The 22607-nt window shown below is 37.7% G+C and overlaps 1 protein-coding gene and 1 pseudogene across 4 annotated transcripts in view; one reads left to right on the top strand and one right to left on the bottom strand.

Moving 5' to 3' along the window:
- Window positions 1-22607, bottom strand: part of ELP1 (elongator acetyltransferase complex subunit 1) — a 66879-nt gene that overhangs the window by 5691 nt on the left and 38581 nt on the right. For 3 of the 4 annotated variants that reach the window (XM_045562545.1, XM_045562547.1, XM_045562548.1), the window contains 11 exons: window positions 22449-22572; window positions 21468-21565; window positions 20809-21010; window positions 18859-18920; window positions 10098-10160; window positions 8049-8109; window positions 6389-6502; window positions 5786-5897; window positions 3806-3933; window positions 2960-3114; window positions 163-238 (listed from right to left, as the gene is read on the bottom strand). In XM_045562545.1, the coding sequence (XP_045418501.1) occupies window positions 163-238; window positions 2960-3114; window positions 3806-3933; window positions 5786-5897; window positions 6389-6502; window positions 8049-8109; window positions 10098-10160; window positions 18859-18920; window positions 20809-21010; window positions 21468-21565; window positions 22449-22572 (1195 nt within the window). Of the gene's footprint in view, window positions 1-162; window positions 239-2959; window positions 3115-3723; window positions 3759-3805; window positions 3934-5785; window positions 5898-6388; window positions 6503-8048; window positions 8110-10097; window positions 10161-18858; window positions 18921-20808; window positions 21011-21467; window positions 21566-22448; window positions 22573-22607 lie in introns of those variants that run through there. The other variant, XM_045562549.1, reaches the window with a different exon arrangement.
- On the top strand, window positions 1149-1505 carry LOC123646324 (annotated as a pseudogene).

The following is a 22607-nucleotide window of genomic DNA, read 5'->3' as shown; positions in this document are numbered from 1 at the left end:
GAATAGAAGCATAAAACTGATCTTACTAAAATGTAATCTTAGAACTGAGCAAAAATTGTAGTCAATACCCAATCTCTCCTTATACTGCTGATGTTTTAATACTTACAGAAAGATATTCCTTCAGCTTACTACTGTAATAATTTATAGGGAAAAAATACTAACCAAAAACAGGAGCCGAAGTCTTCTGTTGTTGATAAGAGGCCATGATACTATTTGCAGTAGAATTGGGACCTAGAACCTAAGTAGAAAGTAGACTGTATTAGCAAGGATTATCTTATACATTTGATGACTGCAAACACCAAAGACCAAGTCTCTACCAGCAGTAAATAGCCTGTTATTTTTACTGGTATAGTATCAAACAGCAATTCTTCTTTCCCTATGTGATTTTAATTTGCCAGTTTCTCCAATTTCAACTTAGACCCCTAACTTTCTTTTCTCCCAGAAAAATGATGAAGCAGAAAGGAGAAAGAAACAAAAGAAACTCTACAATGATATATGCCTGGCCTTTTCCAAATGAGCAAGCCATTCCCTGAGGGAAGAGGAAATAATACAAGAGGCTACAGAATACACAGAGTATCAATTATACTCAGAGTTGTAGGAAACATTTTTATATTAAAACAAATAACAAACGTGTAAATCATGGAATAGAATGCAAATTCTGCACGTGTTCAGGGTAAAACACAAGATTTCATGGGAATATTAAGCCTGCAGTGAGACTCTGGGCACATCCCAGGCCCACTACTTTGTGCAGTGCCTTTCGCACTCAGAAACAAAGCCATGCACTCAAAGCACTTCCAAGTGACTCACAGTATCCTGCACATACCATTGCCATGCTTTACCAATCAAAACAAAACACAATTTTCCTGGTCTTTTTCCCTAAAAGATTCATAAAGTTAATGTCTAAGAAGTTAATATACATGGAATAGAAGAGGGGAGGGGAGGGGAGGGCACGGGGGTAGCATTATTATCAGATTTAAGCTCCCCTTCTCCACTGGCTGCTGTGAAAAGCTATCTTTGCATTGTTCCCAGGTTTCCCTACTCACCACAGTCACTACTCCCTCCCCTCAACTCCCAGACTCCAGCATCTTTATTGCCAGAGTCCCCAAACTCTCACTTTCTTTTCCATCTCCTGCATTGGATACCCCACCATGTCAGAGCCAGCCGTGGACACCATCTCCGAGATCACCACCAGGGGCTTAAAGGAGAAGGAGGAAGTTGTGAAGAAGGCAGAAAATGAAAGGGCAGTTCCCTGGCTAATGGGACCACAAATGAGGAAAATGGGGAGCAGAAGGCTGACAATGAGGTAGATGAAGAAGAGGAGTAAGGTGGGGAGGAAGACGAGGAGGGAGGAGGAAGGTGACGGTGAAGAAGAGGATGGAGATGAAGATGAGGAAGCTGAGGCCGCCAGAGACCAACAAGCAGCTGAAGATGATGAGGATGATGATGTTGACACCAAGAAGCAGAAGACGATGAGGATGACTAGACAGCAAAAAAGGAAAAGTTAAACTTAAAAAACTTAAAAAAAAAAAAAAAAAAGGCCACCATGACATATTCACCCTCCATTTCCTGTCTCAGAATCTAAATGTGGTCACCTTAGAGAGACTCGCTTGCCCACCATGGGCAGTGCTGCCTGCAGATGACATGCACTCTCTACTACCCAACCAAAACCACAAGAATTTGCAACAGGGGAAGAAAAAAGAACCAAAACTTCCAAGGCCCTGCTTTTTTTTCCTTAGAAGTTATTTAAAACCAAAAAAAAAATTTGTTTGTATTTTTTATTTACTTTTTGTACATATTGTTAGGGTCAGCCATTTTTAATGGTCTCAGATGACCAAACCAGCTTTTGGAGTGTTCTCTGTCCTACTTCTGACTTTACTTGCTGTGTGACCATGTTCATTATAATCTTAAAGAAGAAAAAAAAACCTTCTAAAAAAGGCAAAAACAACAATGAAACAATCTTATTCTGAGCATTCCAGTAACCTTTTTTGTGTATATATTTAGCTGTACTGTAAGTAGTTGGTTTGTATGAGATGGTTCAAAAGGCCAAAGATAAAAGGTTCCTTTTTTTCCATTTTTGTCTATGAAGTTGCTATTTTTTCTTTTTTAGGCCTGTTTATGTGTGAATCAATGTTGTCCACCAATAAACTGGAATTTTATTTTGCTAAGTTGTTCTAACAATAAAAAAAAAAAATAAATAAATAAATTATCAGCTTCAAAACCACTGCAGTTTTGAAGATGATCACATTTCTTCCAGGAAATATCTATCATAGTAAATTCAAGAATTTGGGGGGGGGGTCCTGATTCTTAGTTGCTTTTATTTCTATGCTTTGTAAAGTGTTTTTACATCCACTCTCTTATTTAACCTTTAAAACATTCCAGTAAACCATACAGGGGAAGTATTATCACCATTTTCTAAAAGAGTGGGCAGAGGTGTAAACAATAAGCCAGATGACAAAACATTAGATTTCTTGATGGGAAACAAAACTGATTCAGCCTTAAATATAATTAGCAAAGCTCATCACAACAACATAGAAGTGACAAGTCAAATTTTCCATAAAACAAAAGGAAAAGTAATTGTCTGGAGTCCCTTTAAAGACTTTGATCCCATCCATGAGTTCTGAACTGGGAAGTGAGAGGCTGACTCTGATCCTATCCTTCCCCTCACCCCATCCCAACCTCACTGAAGACCAGGGGCAACCACCTGACTTTCCCATCTCCTCCATGACAATTGCTTCACCCAGAGAGGAGAAATAACAGCCTGGTTAACCTGCATCAAGGAGTATTAATCACTGTACAGGCGAATGTAAAATGTTCTTACTGACACAAATCTGAGATAATTTAACTATGGTATATTATGTATTAAGAACAGGAAAGTTTCTGCTTTGACTTTTAAAGGATTGTATGAAGAAAATAATGTGAAAATGATGAAAAAAATGCACACTGTCTTGAGAAAACTTACAGGTGTGGCTAAATTCTGCTGGTCAGTGAGAATCCAAATTTCTGGAAGTGACCTTTCCATCAACTGCAGAGTATCTTCAAAGGCTTTCTGTAACTCCCTTCCTTGCTCATCAAACTCAAAGAGAAAAAGTACCTTTAAAATATGGTACACTTCATCTAAAGAGAAGAAATGTGAGAGTGGTAAGTTGTGTCCCCAGCTGCACTGATAGACCCATAGCTCCAGAGGCAGTTTCTTTCCCAAGCAAAAATTTCTAATATCATACTACAGTTGCATTCTCCCGCATCTTCTTTCTTCCCAAATGCTGGAGTAATTCAACACATCTACTACAAAAACATACACACTGGGGCCAAGCAGGAAGCAGTGTCCCACAATTCTTTATCCTGGCTTGAGTGCTAATCTCTCATAGTTCCGTTAGGTGGATGCCAAACAGAGGAAGGCTTCTCAGTTACCGGCTGAGAAAGACTGTTTCAGGAATGTACGTGGAAATGACCCTTCCTGCTGAAAGTTTTCATCTTTTGTCAAATTAGGAAACTTGTATCTTAATTATCTACTGAATTCTGCCTGTCTGTGCTGCCTGTTTACTATTTTTTGTGGTCAAGAATCACCACCACCTGCCTGAGCAGAAGAGCAAGACCCCCATCTCTATAAAAAATAGAAAAATTAGCTGGGCATAACACGAGTCTGTAGTCCCAGCTTCTCAGGAGGCTGAGGCAGGAGGATCACTAGAGCCCAAGAGTTTGAGGTTGTAGTGACGAATGATGGCACCACTGTACTCTAGACCAGGCAACAGGGTGAGACTCTGTCAAAAAAAAAAAAAAAAAATCATCATCAGTATTGAGAATATACCTTTCAATTTCTCAGTGTTCTGTACCACTTCATTCAGTGCCTCCAAAAGGGCTAGATCCTCCAGCGGACTCCCTTCTTTGAGGCTGTGCTTCTTCCGCTCCACTTTGCGGCGATTCTTAGATGATCTCCTATTAGAAATTAGAGAGATGTTTTAAAAGGGGCTTTCGCTGTGCTGAACAAACCAAAATGAATATGCCTGTTGGCCACCAACTTTCTGGGAAGGCAGAGTCTACAGATGATATTTGTATTTCGGGGGGGAAAAGGATGATGAGGTGTTAAAGCAACACAGAAAGAAAATTGGGAGGGGCAAGTCTTACAGGCAGGAAATAAGGAAAATCCTAAAGGGGCATTTTTTGCCTTAAAGTTTTGATCAAAATACAGAGTAGGAGGAGGCTACATCTGGTAATACAGTATTCCCCATTATATGCAGTTTCACTTTCCATAGTTTTAGTTACTGAAGGTCAATCATGGCCTGAAAAAAAGAAATGGAAAATTCCAGAAATAGACAATTCATAAGCTTTAAATTGTGCACCATTATGAGTAACATCATGAAATCTCATGCCATCCTGCCAAGAACATGAATCCTTCCTTTGTCTTGCATATCAACGCTGTCTACACTACCCATTCATTAGTCCTTAGGGGATCAGACCAACAGCTGCAGTATGACACTGCTTGTGTCCAAGGAACCTTATTTTATTTAATAATGGCCCCAAAGTGCAAGAGTAACGCTGGCATATTGTGATACTTGTTCCTCTTTATTATTAGTTGTTGTTAATCTCTTGCTATGCCTAATTTATAAATTAAACCTTATCATTAAGGTATGTAGTATAGAAAAACACAACATATTTCGGGTTTAGTACTATTTGAGGTTTCAGGCATTCACTGGGGTCTTGGAACATATTCCCCTCATGGATAAGGGGGGAATGCAGTATGCTGGAACAAGAATGAAAGAACCACCAACTTAAATTTTAAAACTAAAAAAACTAAGAAACTGAAAAGCAACAAAATAAAATTTAAATAAGGCGATAAGACATAGCAGATCAGAATCTGATCATAATAAAGTATGTACGAATCCCATTCTTTCCTACCTCAGAGGTCTTTAATCATGCCATTTGTTCTGTATGGGACCTTCTCTCTCCAACTTTTTTTGCCCATCAAGAGATGAGGTCTTACTATGTTACCCAGGTTGGAGCATAATAGCTACTCACGGGTGTGATCATAGCACACTACAGCCTCAAACTCCTAGGCTCAAGCGATCCTCCTGCCTCAGCCTCCCATGTAGCTGGGACTATAGGTACAGGCCACCACACTCAGCTTTTCCCCAACTCTTAGAAGCCCAGTTCTAACTGCCTTTCTTGCAGTTTCTGATCACCACACACAACTTCACAGACCTCCATTCTAAATTCCTAAAGCACAATTCAGTTTAAATATATAATCTTGCATTGTTTAATGTCTCCCAAGCAAGACTATAAGCTCTTGTAACTCATATCTCCTTGTAAGTTTCTGGTAACATCCACTGCATCTAGCATGAGTGTTGAAAAATAGTTCTGACAAATTACTATAGTGAGTAAAAGTGTGATGACTTCTGTTTATGATCTCTTCTAATCCTGATTCTAAATTAAAGCAGTCTAAAACATTTTTTATTCATAACCTTTTCATTTTTTTCAGAGCCTACACATTATGGTCACTTAACATTTATTCAACAAGTAAAATCAGATATTATATAAATTGAGTGCCCAGTGGAAGTGCCTCACGGGTAATGGGCAAACACACAGGCCACAAAGCCACAGAAGAAAACATTTCAACACTAAGTCTAATCTGTTAGATATGCTGGGAAAGTCTTTACACAACTTCCGTGTAGCCTTGAAGAATATCCTCCCCAATCCCATTGCACCATCCTAGTAGAAAACCAACCTATTTGGTTCTACTTTCTCCATATGCTCAGGACATGATCAATGTGCAGAATAATCTGATACATACGCTGATATCCTGGAGTTACTATGGGAGTATCTGCCACTCATCTCACTGCCACTCACAATGCTGCTAGTTTCAGAGAAGAGATCTGACTCTTGACCATGGAGCACCTCATCTTCTGGAAAAGAAAAACCAGATGTAGATGAAAACATTGCCTGCTAACGTGGTTTTACCTGCAGGGAGGTGAATGGACTAGAGTCAACTGGGACATATCAAAGGACAGAAGAAAATTATTAATAAGTTGACCTCAAAATGAATATTAAATTCAGTTATTATTACTGTAAATCAGTAGTTTACCAAACTTTTTTCTTTCTTTTTTTTGGGAGGGGGGGATTTTGTAAAACACAGAAGTTGTCAGCTGCTCTGGTTGAGGGAGGCTGGAGGATGTCTGGCAGAGCTTTACCCATTCATTCATGGCTGGTACTGCCCCCAAGCCCTTCCCCAACACACAAACACAGACATACACGGCCCCTAAGGGGTTTCACAAAGGCCTCAGACTTCCCCATGGCACGGTAATCACATCGCAGGAGGAATACTACACAGCTCAATGTGTGGTGCTGCTCACCCCCATTCCCCAGCAAGTCTCAAGGTCTTCATGTAGACACTTACCCAGATTCACCTGCTGTGCTTGCTCCTTGAGCTTTCGAACCACCAGTAAACGTTTCTTGTGGCGACTGAATGTGGTTGTCTGAGAGTCCAAAAATACCATATAATTTTTCTGGGCTAGTGATGCAGAATGGAAAATAATTTGAGTATGATGTTTAAGCAAACAGAAAAAAACTAAGAGGGAGGGAAGTGAGGGCAGGATTAGAATTCAGCAAAAATAAAGAGGTTACTAGGTCTTCCAAGCAACCTTTTTGCTTAATGAGCATTAGTTTACTGGAGATTGAGAGCCCAGATTTTAGAGTTCATCAACATCATCCCAGAATACTTTCTTCTACCACTAAACTTGTAAAATCACCTGAATGAAGACTTGGTATTTAACCCAAGAGAGGACTGGCAAATAAAAGGAGTGCATAGGAAGCTGTTAACAAAGATAAGAGGAAGAGTACTTGACTGTTTCTTCCTACACATTCATCAAAATGCCCATGGGTGTGGAATAAACGTATCTAATGATTTCTGGAAATTACTGCCCAATGGAAAAATACATGAGAAAAAAATGACACTAATAAAACATATTAAAAAAAGCAAAATGCTACTATCCAAGGCCACATTTTATTAATAGATATAAGGTCTATACAGATGAATTATCAGCATTTTTCTAGGTTCTCATTAGTAGTAAAAATCTAAGTAATGGCTGACTGGATGGATATAGGGCAAGGAATGATGCCTTCAGTATCCAATTAGGGGTACCTAAAATGAATGATACAAAAAGTACCTCACCAACAGTTTTAATTAGGATAAGGAATGGAGGAACAGGTAGGGTAAGGATGTGAACACATGTAAATGTCAGAAAGTCCAGACATTACTTACAGGGTAGACTCGCTTACAAAGGCAGAGTTTAAAATCAACCCTCACTCCCTAAGATTTCTGTAAATCAAACTGAGGTCCTCCTCCTTTTCCATCTTGCTTTTAAGGGGTCACAGTGACCATGTGAGTATTCTAGAACTAGTAATATTCATATGTTCTATAGGAATTATACACTCCATTTGCAAAGGTGTATTTTTAAACTTTTTATATTTTGAAATATTCCAAATCTACATAAAAGTCATAGTAGTTCAATGAACACACATATACCCCTCACCTAGATTTATCAATTGTTAACATTTTACCGTATTTTTTTGTTTCCTGTTTCTCTGTGCGTGTGCATGCACACGCGCACACACACACGTTATTACTTTTGTGGAACCTTTTGAAAGTAAGTTGCAGATATGATCCTTCACTCCTAAATACTTCATTTCCCTCTTAAGAATAGAATATTATTTTACATAACCACGCACAATTATTAAATGCAGGAAATTTATCACTGATATAATACTATTATTATAATATAGTTCATATTCATGTTTACCAATTATTCTCAAATATAAAGATTCTTAATTGTATTTTATCATAGGTTTCTAACATTCAAATCTTTTATGTGTGCCATCTAGTAGTTTAGCATATTAAAAAATTCTTGTCAGAATTAAGTATACCCAGTGGGAAATTTTGATTAAGTCTACATAACATATTATTTAAAAATGCAGTAATAGAGGGAGACTCTCCCATCTCTGTTTTCCCCTTCTCTATACTTCCAAATGAAGAATTCTATCTAAAATATAACCCTCACCTTCTAAAATGGAAGGCTTTATGTTGGTTTCTATAATATCCAGTCTGTTGTATTTGTATACCTAGAAGGAAAAACATATAAATTTTAGGCAGGAAAACTTCTAGCCACTGGAGAGGTAAGATATTTGGAAAGACATGCATCATATTCAGAGGTAACCATGATGTTTTCCTAAAAAGCAGGCCTCCTCCAAGGCAGCCAACGAAATGCAACTCATTTCAGTAAAAAAAACAGTATGTTTTACATGTGGAGAGCTAATTCCAAATATTATCAAGGCTAAATGTTCAAAACATTTTTAAAAATACTGCTTATCCTTAGGCTGGGAAGCTGACCTATTTCTATTAGGTTATTATATATGAAATGAAATACTTCCTGAAGTACTAAGTTTGACAGCTGATATCTCTTGACATTTCATTTTGATACTTCTTGTTTTATTTTTATTGTGAAGGTAGATCCTTAGTCTTTCAAATCCATGTTTTGGCTTGTGATTACCTTTCAAATTTTTTTTTTAAGAACAATTTTGTGAAACCATGGATAAGTAAAAAAATTGTGTTATTTTCAAATGAGTTCCATCATGAAACCAATGCAGTGCAGACAGCTCAAAGTATCAATGAAGTGTTTGGGAAGGATGTAGCTAATGAACACACAGTATGTTGATGGTTTGGGAAGTTCCATTCTGGTGATTTTAATCTTGAAAATGAGTCACATGGGCGACATGACACCAAGGTGGATGATGATGAGCTGAAAGCTGTAGTGGAAGCAAATACATCTCGACCTATGTATGAATTAGCAGCAAGGTTTGACATTACTATCCCAACAATATTGAACCATTTGAAACAAATCAGCAAGGTGAAGAAGCTGGATAGATGGGTTCCACATGAATTAAGTAAGCATCAGAAGAGAAACTGTCTTGAAGCTTGCCTTTCTTTGCTGTCACGACATAAAGGCGAACCATTTCTACACCGTATAGTTACATGTGACAAGAAATGGATTCTTTTTGACAACTACAAGTATTCAGCACAATGCTTAGATCAAGATGAAGTGCCAAAACACAGCTGAAAACCAAATATTCATCCAAACAGCTAATGGTGTCTGTTTGGTGGTCCAGCGCTGGTATTATCCACTACCCCTTCATGAAATCTGGTCAACTGATTACAGCAGATGTCTACTGCAGCCGATTGAACAAAATGATGAGGATGCTTGCAATTAAGCAGCCGAGATTGGTCAATAGAGACAAGCCAATCCTCTTGCAAGACAACGCTCGACCACATGTAGCACAAACACTGCTCAAACTACAGAGGCCGGACTTGGAAACTCTCTGTCATCCACTGTATTCACTGGACCTTCCATCAGCTGACTACCACTTCTTCCAGGCTTTAGACCACTTCTTGCAAGGAAAAATACTCAATTCTCAACAAGCTGTGGAAAACACCTTTGGTGATTTCATAGCCACTGGCTCTCCAGGCTTCGCTGCTGGCATAAACAAGCTACCATTAAGATGGCAAAACTAGGCTGGGCACAGTGGCTCACGCCTGTAATCCTAGCACTCTGGAAGGCTGAGGCTAGAGGACTGCTTGAGCTCAGGAGCTCAAGACCAACCTGAGCAAGAGCAAGATGCCCTCTCTACTAAAAGTAGAAAAAAAATTAGCTGGGCATCATGGTGCATGCCTATAGTCTCAGCTACTCAGGAGGCTGAGGCAGGAGTATCGCTTGAGCCCAGGAGTTTGAAGTTGCAGTGAGCTATGATGATACATACCACTGCACTCTACCTGGCGACATAGGGAGACTCTGTCTCAACAACAAGAACAAAAAAGATGGCACAACTGTATTGGTACTTTGGGAGCATACTTCGATTAGTTGTACTGCTTCTTGTTTGAGATATAATAAACTACACCTCGGATTTGAAGTCAGACATTTCATACTTAATGACCTAATACTTAATTGCACTAACCTCAGAAGACAATTCCCACCTGACCTGAACTCTCTTGCGTGTGCATGCTCGCCCTCTCTACTTAGCACCTGACATATGGAGGATTTAAAAAATTCTCTTACCAGCCTCAGAGCTTCTTCCCAGGCAGCTCCTTCTAACAGCAAGAGCACAGCTTCTTCATAATCCTGACAAGGCACCAGTAAGGAAGACAACAGATGAATGGAGCAAGCAGATCAGATGCTTATCACAACCAACTGTAAACTGCCCACAGGTCTGCCTCTATCTTCCTGGCCAGCCTTATCCCTTACACTCCCAGTTCTTAGGATCGTGCCTGGCCTAGAGTCCATGCTCTATAAATATTGATGCAGTAGAGAAAGGAGTGTGTATTCTGGACGTAATGACATAACACAAGGTAAGCATCATATCTCTACATCCCTGGACATCAAAACCACCAGAAAGATATATTAAAAATGACCATTGTCCCAGCTTTATCATCAAGTTTGACTCTGCAGGTTTAAGTGGGCTCCCAAATTGAAAATATGATGAACTAGAACAGTAATCTTCTAAACATTTTTTTTTGCTCTTTTAAAATGTTTATTTTTCTCTTTTTATTTTGGAAAACTTTAAACTTACGGGAAACTAAAAAATTAGTGTAATCAACATCTCATACCCTACAGTCTTCAGAAAGTTTTGATACTGTACCCTTATCAGTAAAAAGGTTTTGATCATGTGTCCCAATACATAATTATTTAATATACTTATAAGTCATATAAAACTTAACATATTTTTAAAAGATGAAATATATAAGACCATCAGTTGGGTTTCCTCAAATATTCACTGTCATAAAAAGGGGGGCAAGGAGGTGTACATTAAATTAAAAGATATTTAAAGGACATAAGATACAAAATTCAATATACAGCCCTAGATTTTAAGAATCATTGGAGAAATTCAAATATTGATTATTAGATAAGATTAAAATGTGTTCACATGAAAAGATGAAGATAATACAAAGCAAAATAAAAACAGAATACAATTTTATTTTCATTGAAAATACATATATGCATGCATAGAAAAAACTATGGAAATAAATACGAGGTGCTCAAAATACCAATCTTGGAGTGTTAGAAATAAACTATTTTTATTTTCTTACATTTGCTTTCAGCATTTTAAACAACGTATAATATGTATATACTATTATACTTTGAAAAGATTAAATATTTTCTTCCTATACCCCAATCCACAAAGGGATATAATAGGATGTGCAGATATGCTGTTTGACCTCCGTATGTGTTTTATTGAGGTGGAATTCACATAACACAATCATTTTAAAGTGTACAATTGGTGGTATTTACTGTATTCCCCATGTTGTGTCCTCTCTACCTTCAAAAGATTGCTGATGGAGGGAGGGGTTAGGGAGAGAGGATGGGGGATGGGGATGGGTGGAGAAAAATGAAGGAAAAAAAAAAAAAGTTTTTCATCAACCCATAAAAACACTTCATACCCATTAAGTAACCACTTCCCTTTTCCCACACCCTCCATCCCCTGGTAACCTCTAATCTGCTATTTGTGTCTATGGACTTGCTTCTTCTGGATATATCACATAAAATGAATCATATATGAGGTAACCTTTTATGTCTGGCTTCTTTCACTTAGTAAAATGTTTTGGAGGTTCACTCAAGTTGTAGCATGTATCAGTTCTTTGTTCCTTTTTATGGATGAATAATATTCCATTGTATGTATGTATCACTATTTATTTATTCATTCATCCACTGTGAGACATTTGGGTTGTTTCCACCTTTTAGCTACTATGTATAATGCTGCCATAAATATGCATATAACAAGTTATTTGTGGACATGTTTTCATTTCTCTTAAGTATATACCTAAAGACCCCAATTCAATGTTTACCCTTTTGAGAAACTGCCAAATTGTCTTCCACAGCAACTGCACAATTGTACATCTCCACCAACAACGTTCGAGGGTTCTAATTTCTCCACATCCTTGCCAACATTTATTTTCCTTTTTTTCCCCCATTTAACTGTGGCAAAATATCCATAAAATCTACCATCTTGATTATTTTTAAGTACAGTTCAGTTAATGTTAAGCACATTCACATGATTGTGCAACCAATCTCCAGAACTCTTTATATTTCCCAAAACTTAAATTCTATACCCATTAAATAACAACACCCATTCCCCCTACTGCCAACCCATGGCAACCACCATTATACTTTCTGTCTCTATGAATCTGAGTACTCTAGGTGCCACAAATAATTGGAATCATAGAGTATTTACCTTTTTGTGAATGGCTTATTTCCATTGTTTTTTTATTTTTTTGATTAGAGCCATTAAGTGACAGTCCATTGTGGTTTTGATTTGCATTTCCTTAATGACCAATGATGTTGAATATCTTTTCATGTGCTTGTTGGCCATTTGTATATCCTCTCTGGAGAAATATCTATTCAAGTCCTGTGCCCATTTTTACATTGGCTTATCTGGTTTTTTATTGTTGAGTTATAATAGGAGTTCTTTACATATTCTGGATATTAAACCCTTATCAGATATGTGATTTGTAAATATCTTCTTCCATTCTATAGATTGTCTTTTCACATTCTTGACAATGTCCTTGATGTCTAAAGTTCTTAATTTTTATGAAGTGCAATTTATCAATTTTTTATTTTATTGCTTGTGCTTTTGGTGTTAATTCTAAAAATCCATTGCCAACTCCAAGTCAAAGATTTACCCCTCTGTTTTCTTCTAAGAGTTTTACAATTTTAGCTCTTAAATTTAGGTTGTTGATCCATTTTGAATGGCCTGCAATTTTTTAAAACTCAGGTAATATCAAATAAAAATCCATATTTCCAGTTTCTCTTGGAAAAAAGAAGAAATATGGAAGAAAATTTGGGGTCATTTTTAAATTCCCTTAAACAATAACTGATCACTTAAAGTAAAAGCAGTAACAAATTATGAAGTTTATAAAATACATAGAATTAAAATGTTGGAAAGAATAACACAGAGGAATAGCAGGCAGACAGGAAGTATACCCTTTTAAGGAAGGTTCTTACTCTATACATGAAGTGGTATACTATTATTTGAAGGTAGAGTATTGTCAATTAATGATATCTATTGTAAATCCTAGAGCAACCACTAAAATACTAAAACAAAGAATATAACGAATAAGCCAATAGTAGGGATAAAATGGAATTATGAAAAATACTAAATCCAAAAGATGAAAGAAAGAAGAAAAGAAGAAACAAAGAATTAATGAGACAGACAAAAAACCAACAGCAAAATGGCAAGTTTAAATCCAAGTATACTGGTAATCATATTAAGTGAAAATGGTCTAAACACTCTAATTAAAAGGTAGAGCTTGTCAAATAATATAAAAACAAGAACCAAATATATGCTGTCAACAAGAAACCCTCCTTAAACATAAAGACTACATGTAAGTAGATTAAAAGCAAAAAGATGGGAAAAAATATGGCACAAAAAGGTTAATCAAAAGAAAGCTGGAAGGGCTAAATTAAAAACCCATGGAGTAGATTCTAGAATAAGGAATATTAACAGGAATAAAACGGGATCTCATTATGAATTCATCTAAAATACAATCATAAACATTTATTCATAGAACAGAGCCTCAAAATACATGAAGCAAAGAATGGCAGAATTAAATGAGAAATAGGCAAATATACTTTTTTTTTTTTTTTGGAGACAGAATCTTGCCGTCACCTTGGCTAAAGTGCAGTGGGGTCATCATAGCTCACAGCAACCTCAAACTCTCGGGCTCAAGCAATCCTCCTGCCTCAGCCTTCCGAGTGGCTGGGACTACAGGTGCACACCACCATGCCTGGCTAATTTTTCTATTTTTTATCAAGACGGGGTCTCATTCTTGCTCAAGGTGGTCTGCAACTCCTGACCTCAAGCGATACTCCCACCCTGGCCTCCCAGGCAAATACACTTTTGCAGTTGGAGATTTTAACACTCTTCTTTCCCAGTAACTAACAGAGCAAGCAGTGAGAAAAATCAATAAAGATATAAGAAACTAGGACAGCACAATCAACCAACACAATCTAATTGACATTTCTAGAACACTCCATCTATTAATAGTAGATTTCACATTCTTTTCAAGTACACACACATCATTCTCTTAAAGAGACCATATTCTGGGCCACACATCAAGAGGACTGGATTAATAAAAAATATGTTCTCTATTCACAAGAGAATTAATGTAGAAATTAATAACAGACAAAGGGTTAGAAAATCTCCAAATATCTGCAAGTTAAATAACATACTTCTAAATAACCCATGGGTCGATGAAGAAATCACAAAGGAAATTAGAAAATGTAGACACAGTATGTCAAAATTTGTCAGATGTAGCTAAAACAGTGCTTGAGAGAAATTACAGTATTATATGCTTAAACTATTAATGGAAAGTAGGAAAAGTCTCAATGATTTTAAGCCTTAAAATGCAAACTGAACCCAAAGCAAGCAATACGTAGGAAATAAGAGAAATTAATGAAATAGAATACAGAAAAATAATAGAGAAAAAATAAAATAGGTTATTGTTTTTCAAAGATCAATAAAACTGATAAACCTCTAGCCAGAATGATAAGAAAAAAAGAAGATACAAACAACCAATAAATGGGATGAAAGACTGGATGTCACCATAGACCCTATGGACAATAAAAGGATAAGAGAATACTGCAGACAACTTTATGCCAATACATGTGGTACATGCCTATAGTCCCAGCTACTCGGGAGGCTGAGGCAGGAGGATGGCTTGAGCCCACGAGTTTGAGGTTGCAATGAGCTATGATGACGCCACTGTACTCTAGCCAGGACAACAGAGCAAGACTCTCGCTCCAAAAAAATAAAACTTTATGCCAAAAAACCTTGATGCCAATAAATCTAATTTAGATGAAATGAACAAATTCCTTGAAAGACAGTCATTCCAGAAAGACCAAATGCTCACTCCAGAAGAAACAGATAACTTGAATAGGTTTACGTCTACTAAAGAAACTGAATTCACCATGAAAAATTTTCAACAAAGAAAAATCCAGGCCCAGATAGCTTTATTGGTAAATTCTACTAAACATTTAAGGAAAAAAAAATATCACGTCAGGAGCTCAGCTGATCTGGGGGAAAGAGTGCTGGTGTCAGAGTAGCTGATTAAAGCAACAAGCCCCAAATGAAACAGTTAAGCCTCTAGTCATTGAAGGCTAAAACCAGAGAAAGTGCCAACTCTCTGTGTTCCATCCTTCCCCAAGGAACAACACTGGCTGAGGGTCAGGTGGATCAGCACAGATGTGAGGGTTGTCTCACTGTTCAGGGAGACTGAAACAAAAGGCTTTAGCAGTTTTATTGACCTTGGGGGTGGGGGCACAAAGAGGGAGGGCTAGGAGTGGAAAAGTACTGGGTAGTGAGTCAGAGTGGGAAAAAGTGTCTTCAAGGTTTCCCACTCCTCCCTGTATGAGGTGGTCTTGGCAGAGGTGCTCAAAGATGACCTTGGCCCAAGGCCTCAGATAAAGAGACCTAGGAATGAAGGCGCCAGGGCTGGGAATACAAACACTGTACAAAGCGCAAGACCAGCGGGGGGCCTGAGTCCTTGACTGCAAACTCTAATGCATTGGCAGTACCCCAAGTCTGGCATGGGGAGGGTGGCTTTTCCCCATGCGGCCTCCTAGTGAAAGTCTGTAATTGCTTATGGTCAGGTCTGAAAAATCACATACAGATTTTTAACCAGGAGCCAGCTCCTCACATCAATTCTACACAAACTATTCCAGATAACAGAAGAGTAAGGAACACTTCCCCATATTTTATAAGAGCAGCATTATCCTGACACCAAAACCTGACAAAGACATAGGAAAACTACAAACCAATATCCCTCATAAACACAAACACAAAAATCCTCAAAAAAATTTTAGCAAATCTAATCTACTAATATAGAAAAAGGACAATAGATGATGACCAAGTTGGCTTTGATGCAAGGTTGGTTTAATAATGAAAAAATAATCAATGTGATTTACCATATCACTCTGGTCTAAAAAACCACATCATAGTTGAAAACACATTTGACAAAATTCAACAACCATTTATGATTAAAAAAAAAAAACTCTCAGACCTAAAATAGAAGATTTCCTGAACCCAAGAGGGCAGGAATTGGCAAATTTATATAAAAGGCTAGAGAGCTTCCGTGGGCCAAACCATCTCTGCCACAACTTTTTACTTAACCCTATTGTTACAGTATAAAAGCAGCCATACACAATATGTAAACAAATGGTCATGGCTGTGTTCCAATAAAACTTTATTTACAAAAACAGGTGGCATGCTTGATTTGCAGCAGTCTGTAGTTTGTCAACACCTGCAATAGAGCACACTAAAAAAAGCAAACATTATACTTAATAATAAAAGACTGAATTTCCCCCCCTTAATATGGGGAAAAGGCAAGGATGTCCACTCTTACCATTTCTATTCAACACTGTACTGCAAGTCCTAGCAAATGCAATAAGGATAGAAAAAGTATATATAATAAAATACAAATTGTAAGGAAGATGTAACACTGTCTTTATTCATAGAAAACATGTTCATTTTTTTAATGCAGAAAGTCCTACAGAATGTACTCAAAAGCTTCTAGAATGAGTTTAACAAGGTTACAGGATACAGGTCAATATACCAAAAAAAAGAAAAAAAAGAAAACCTCAGCTATACACTAGTAACCAAAAATTAGAATTAAAAAAAAAAAAAAACAAAAAAACTAATCTAGCCATGAGATGACTCCAGCCCTGGCCAACAACTTAATTGTAGCCTCGTCAAAGAGCTTGAGCCATAGAATCCTAGCAAAGCCCCTGCCCAGATTCTTGACCCATAGAAAAAGTGAACTAATGGTTGTTTATTGTTTGAAGCTGCTGAGTTTTGAGGTAAATTGTTTTGTTTTGTTTTTCTGAGACAGAGTCTCACTCTGCTGCTCAGGCTAGAGTGCTGTGGCGTCAGCCTAGCTCACAGCAATCTCAAACTCCCGGGCTTAAGCGATCCTACTGCCTCAGCCTCCCGAGTAGCTGGGACTACAGGCATGCGCCACCATGCCCAGCTAATTTTTTCTATATATAGTTTTAGTTGGCCAGATAATTTCTTTCTATTTTTAGTAGAGATAGGGTCTCGCTCTTGCTCAGGCTGGTCTCAAACTCCTGACCTTGAGCAATCCACCCACCTCGGCCTCCCAGAGTGCTAGGATTACAGGCGTGAGCCACCGCGCCAGGCCTTTGAGGTAAATTGTTACACAGCCACAAAGAGTATGTCTAGTGTCACAGTAATTAATACACTTAGTGTTGGTGAGCAGAGGAGCAACAGAGGCACTGACTCATCGCTGGTGGGAACACAAAATGGTACAGCCACTGCAGAGAAGTTTTGCAGCTCCTTACAAAGTTAAACATCCACTTACTGTGTAACCTAGTATTCCCACTCCTATCCCCCCAAAGACATGTACTAGAATGTTCAAGCTGCTTTATTTATAAATGATAACCTCACACTGAAAACAAACTAAATGTACATCAACTGATGAATGGATCCACATATTTCTGATATATCCATGCAATACATTATTCAGCAATAAAAAGGAATAAACTACAACATGGATGAATCTCAAATGTATTATGTGAGACAAAAAAAAAAAAAAAACTACAATGCCATATGGTTCTATTCTTACGAAATTCTAAATAAAGCAAAACTTTAGTGACAGAAAGTAGACCAGTGGTTGCCAGAGGCTATGAGTGGAGGGAGAATACTGTAAAAAAGAAGGTAGAGAACTTTTTGGGGAGTTAGAACTATGTTCTATTATCACTGAGTGTGGTGGTGGTTACACAACTGTAAACACTGGTCAAAATGCATACAACTCATTCTAAATTGGTGCATTGATTTTATTATATGTAAATTACACCTTAGTTGTACAACATATCATTTTATTATGTGTAAATTATGCAAAATAATTTCATAAATTAATCTTCATTTACAATGAAAAAAAAAGATGATGGCATCTTATCCATTTAATTAACCCTCTTAGGTGATATCTTTCCACTCCAACCTCTATTCTCTTAGGTATGTTCTATTCATTGATGTTTTTAACTCATTCACCCAACATACTTTTTCTCCAGGATCTAATAATGCAAAATTTTAGCTATCTTCTTTCACCTACTCTTACTACATGAGAGATACTGAAATATTTTAAAAGCACAATTATGTTATGTAAATGTGCCCACCAGTAACAACTATAAAAAATACTTTTATCAAAGGCCAAAACTTTCTTTACAAGGCAGTAATTCCTGGAGTCAGCTGTGTACTTACCTACTGTTTAGTCTGTGGCCAGTGTCAGTGTAGTTTTATTATTTTCATAATGAATCCTATAATTCTATTAAAAGCTCATATGGGCACTTATCCTTATAATCTATTATAAAAATGGGACCCCTCAAGCTGCCTGAGGTAAAAAAAGATTTTCCAACAGAGAGAATGGGAATAAGAGACAAAAGAGAATATAATGTCCAATTACTTTGTTTTATAATGGTCCCTTCTCACTGTTTCTACTTTGGTGAAGTTAACAACAAAAGCACAACTACCTTGAGATTTAATTTAGTACTTCCTACCACGGTCAAACCACTAGTATATATCATAGTATGCCTCTGTGGTATTCTACCTCACAAAACTTACTATTTAGAGATGTACTGAATTTAGATTTCCAAGTCAAACCATCAATATGGAAAACCTTCAGGGCAAACACTATTTCTGGACTTCACAATTATTCATAGTTCCTTTATTTTTCATGATCACTAAGGTATAACTGAGAAGTCCTTTCTTGTTCACTGGGGGGGAGTTTTAGAAGGGAGGAACTGAATTTACCTGGGCATACTGTTCCAGAACTACGGCTGCATCAATGTGCTTCCTCTTCTCAATTAGCTTTTCTGAAAAGACAGTAAATATTTGACAGCAAAATTAAATAGATTTTTTGGCTGAAGAGATTCTTTAATGTCTTTTTTATAATATGTATCAAACTATGTACTTTGTGAATTTCTGTGAGGAGACCAGATATATATACCACTGAGTTCTACCTTAAATGGCAGTTAGAATCTAAATGTAGCACAGGATTTGAAATCAGATATAGTCAAAATTAGTCTTGAAAAATGCTTCCAAAGGCACACATATGGGAAACTGACCGAGGATCTCTGACTAACCTATTTCTTCCCTTAACAGGAAGAGACTGCTGTTTCTTTGGTTGAGCACTAGATGGAGGTAGCTGACTGATGCTTGGGGTTGTCACGCAGTGTCTTTAGATCCTAGTCACTCTTGGCCCAATAGAAATAAAGCACACCAGAGGGGCACGCAGACCCCGAGGTTTACTATGTCTCTCATCTCAGGCCCCCTCCAGAGCATGTAATCGCTGGGGGAAAAAAAAACAAGGTAGAATCACCTCCACTATTTAAATAGTTTTCTTTCTTTTCCTGGTTTGTGTAAACTGCCTGAGTTAAATGTGCATACAAAGTGACACCGCTGGATAACATTTCTCAAAAGTCCTTGACCACTCTGTTCTCTGAGGGAAAAAGAAAATCTTTGACCACTGCCCTCCTCACCTTTTTTTGCTAAACATCTGAGAGAACTAGGTATACTCCATCATTAGCCATGGTAAATAGCAAGCCGAGAGTTGTAAAGAACATAAGAGAAGACAATAGATCCCAAGAACAGAGCTAGAAGGTATAATAAACTAAGGTATATATTACCAATAACATAAGTTTCTAAAGCGGAAGTAACAATGGAGCCAGAATAAATTAAAAGTGCAGCTTGGAAGCTGAGAGGGATTATAGATGAGACCATAGATCTAATAACCAGAAAAAGAAACGTGATAACCTCATACATTTTTATAATCTAAGAAAAAAGGAACAATGCAAGCAACAAAGGAGGATATGTATATAAATTTAACATGATATAATTTGGAATTTTTTCAGGAGTCTTATTTTTTTTAGACTACAATAATATTTACAATATTTTTTAAAAAGTAGGAGAAAAAATATACCAATCATTCCTTTACTTCAATTCAAGAACTGGTGAGAGGGCCAGAGGCCCTACTCAACTCTTCTCATAGGCATCATTAACCTCTCCTCCACTCTAAGAAATCACACTCTGCTACTAGCCTCACCTCTGGTTCAGGCAATCCCTAGCTAGACCCTGAAGCAGCTAAACTGCTTTTGCTTTCAGGCTGCCTGTTCATCTGTCATTTTCTTTCACCTCATTCCTGACCATTGCTGCTACAGTTTCCAATGATTTACTGCCAACACCAGAATAGTCCATCCCAAAATTCATCTTTACCTTCTTACAGGGCACATGGACTCCCAGCTAGATAGTATTAGGTGTGGCCATATCATGTAAATTTCAGTAAATGAGAAGTAGAAATGATAGTTTAACTTCTAGGTCATTTCTAAATTAATTAAAGGTAAAGCGTTTTCCCATTACTCTAGCTTTTCCCCCTTTCCAAGGACTGAAATGCAAATGTGGAGATAACCCAGCTACAGTCCTCTGCCTAAAACGCTGCAGAGCCACACAATGAAAGGACCTGTCAGTCCCTATGTTAGAGAGAAACAAACTGCCTTTTTTATTATGTCACTGCATTTTGGGACTCTCGTTTCAGCACCTTAACCTTTACCCTAGTTAATAAACCATTCTAAACTAATTTTTATCAGTGAGTATGAAAATACCTCAAGCTTTGCTGCCCTAAATTTATTTGCAGAATTACCAAACAAAACAAAGAAAGAAACAAAAAACCTTTATAGAAGTAGATAAATAAATGACCACACTTACCTGCCAGAGTTCTGGCAAGGCCAGCCAGCTGGTCTTTGGTCAAGTTAAGCTGGGCTGCCACACAGAGGGCTTGCTTCCAGCTGCCACAAGTCAGAAAGGCCGAGAGAGCTTTTTCGTGGGCACTGCATCGGGCAAACACGAGCCCCGCCGGCTCATACATGTGCTCCTGCATCAGGTGTTCCCCATAAGCAATGCTGATATCCTATAACAAGAGGAGGTTTGGAGTCAGTGAAGAAATGTGATACAGCTCCCGTGTACAAGCCTTAGTCACCACACTTGAAATGCTCTTGAATTACCTGGGAAAATCTTATGGTTGATCAGTTAGCGCATCATTTTTCCACTCAAAACCTTACTGGGGATGTACCATTTATTTACTCAACAAAAAATCACTAAGTGCCTACATATGCACTATTCTGGACAGTGGAAATAATATAGCAATGAAAAAAAATAAAATCAAACAAGAACTACCACCAAATTCCTGCCTGGGCAATTTCTTCAGAACAGGTCAGGACCATTCTCACAGATAAGCAGTTCAAGATGTGGCTAATTCGTTTTTAAGATGAACCTTGAAACCAAGGACAGTATTATGAACTCAAGATCCTCAACTCCTTTTATGCATAGAGCAAAATCATGAGAGCCTCACTTCACATTCCACGTACCTTGTACTGTTGCGAGTTTGGTGGATATAACTTCAGAGCTTCATTATACAAATTTTTATCTTTTATTAAGTTTAAGCATTCTGGGAAGTACTCGGGTCCTGCAGGAATAAGATTCATACAAACACAAGCTTAAGACTTAGGGAAGCACAATGGACTTCATTTATACCAATGTTCCCCAAACAAAATCAATGAGGGACTTTGAAGACCCACATAATCAGAGTACCTGGAAAACAGAATCCAAGAATTTGAATTTTTAATGAGTACCACTGTAGATTCTGAGGTAGGAGAAGCACTGATTGGGATCAGCTTTCTCCTTAAGAGTTCCAGCTATCCAGCTGTTTTCTCAACCTCCCTGGGACGCTTATTAAACTTACATACACCTCAGGCCTATCCCAGGCCAGCTGACTCAGATTCTCCAAGGATGCTGGAAGCTGAATGCTTAACACACACCCCAGGTGATTCTTCCTTGTCCCCACGTCAGTCCTTAGTGAAGAATCACAACTGCTCCAGCACAGGACAGGGACAGGGTGAAGCAGAACAACTGGCACTATGTTTGTTCTACTCCATCACTGCCAGTTAAAACCGTGTCTTTCCAGACACTGGACAGTGGGCCTTGCCACTCATTCCAGACAATCCGTGGTTTCCCTCATGTTTGCAAGGACCACAGGGAAGGGTGAATCATCAACCAGCTTTGATTTTGAAAAACCAAAGTTAATTTCAGAGGTGTTCGTTCTTAACCCAAAAAGGATCTGCTCTGTGTTCTTAGCTAGGGAGCTCCACCAGTTGGTTAAAGTGATTTGCTTTACCCTCAGCTTTTCAGAACATAGGACAAAATAGGTGAACATATATTATTGTTAAAGTTTTCAAGAGTGGAAATTGAAATCAGTCTCTGTTTAAACTAACATGTTATTTTGATTTATACCTTACCTAGTTCCAAAGAAGATTTGCAACAGAAATAAACATACTAATCCTCACACTTACCACATTTGCTGAGGTGGCCAATGGCTTTTTCATAACGCTTCAAGTATTTGTCTATAGTAAACCGCTGATAATTAGTTTCCATTTTCTTAAGTGTATTAAGAAATGGAAGATATTCTTTGGGATCCTAAAAAAATACATAATAAAAAGAACTTTATTATT

This window comes from Lemur catta, chromosome 10, assembly GCF_020740605.2.
Source record: "Lemur catta isolate mLemCat1 chromosome 10, mLemCat1.pri, whole genome shotgun sequence".
NCBI classification, from domain to species: domain Eukaryota; kingdom Metazoa; phylum Chordata; class Mammalia; order Primates; family Lemuridae; genus Lemur; species Lemur catta.
This window is presented reverse-complemented; position numbering and strand designations above follow the sequence as displayed.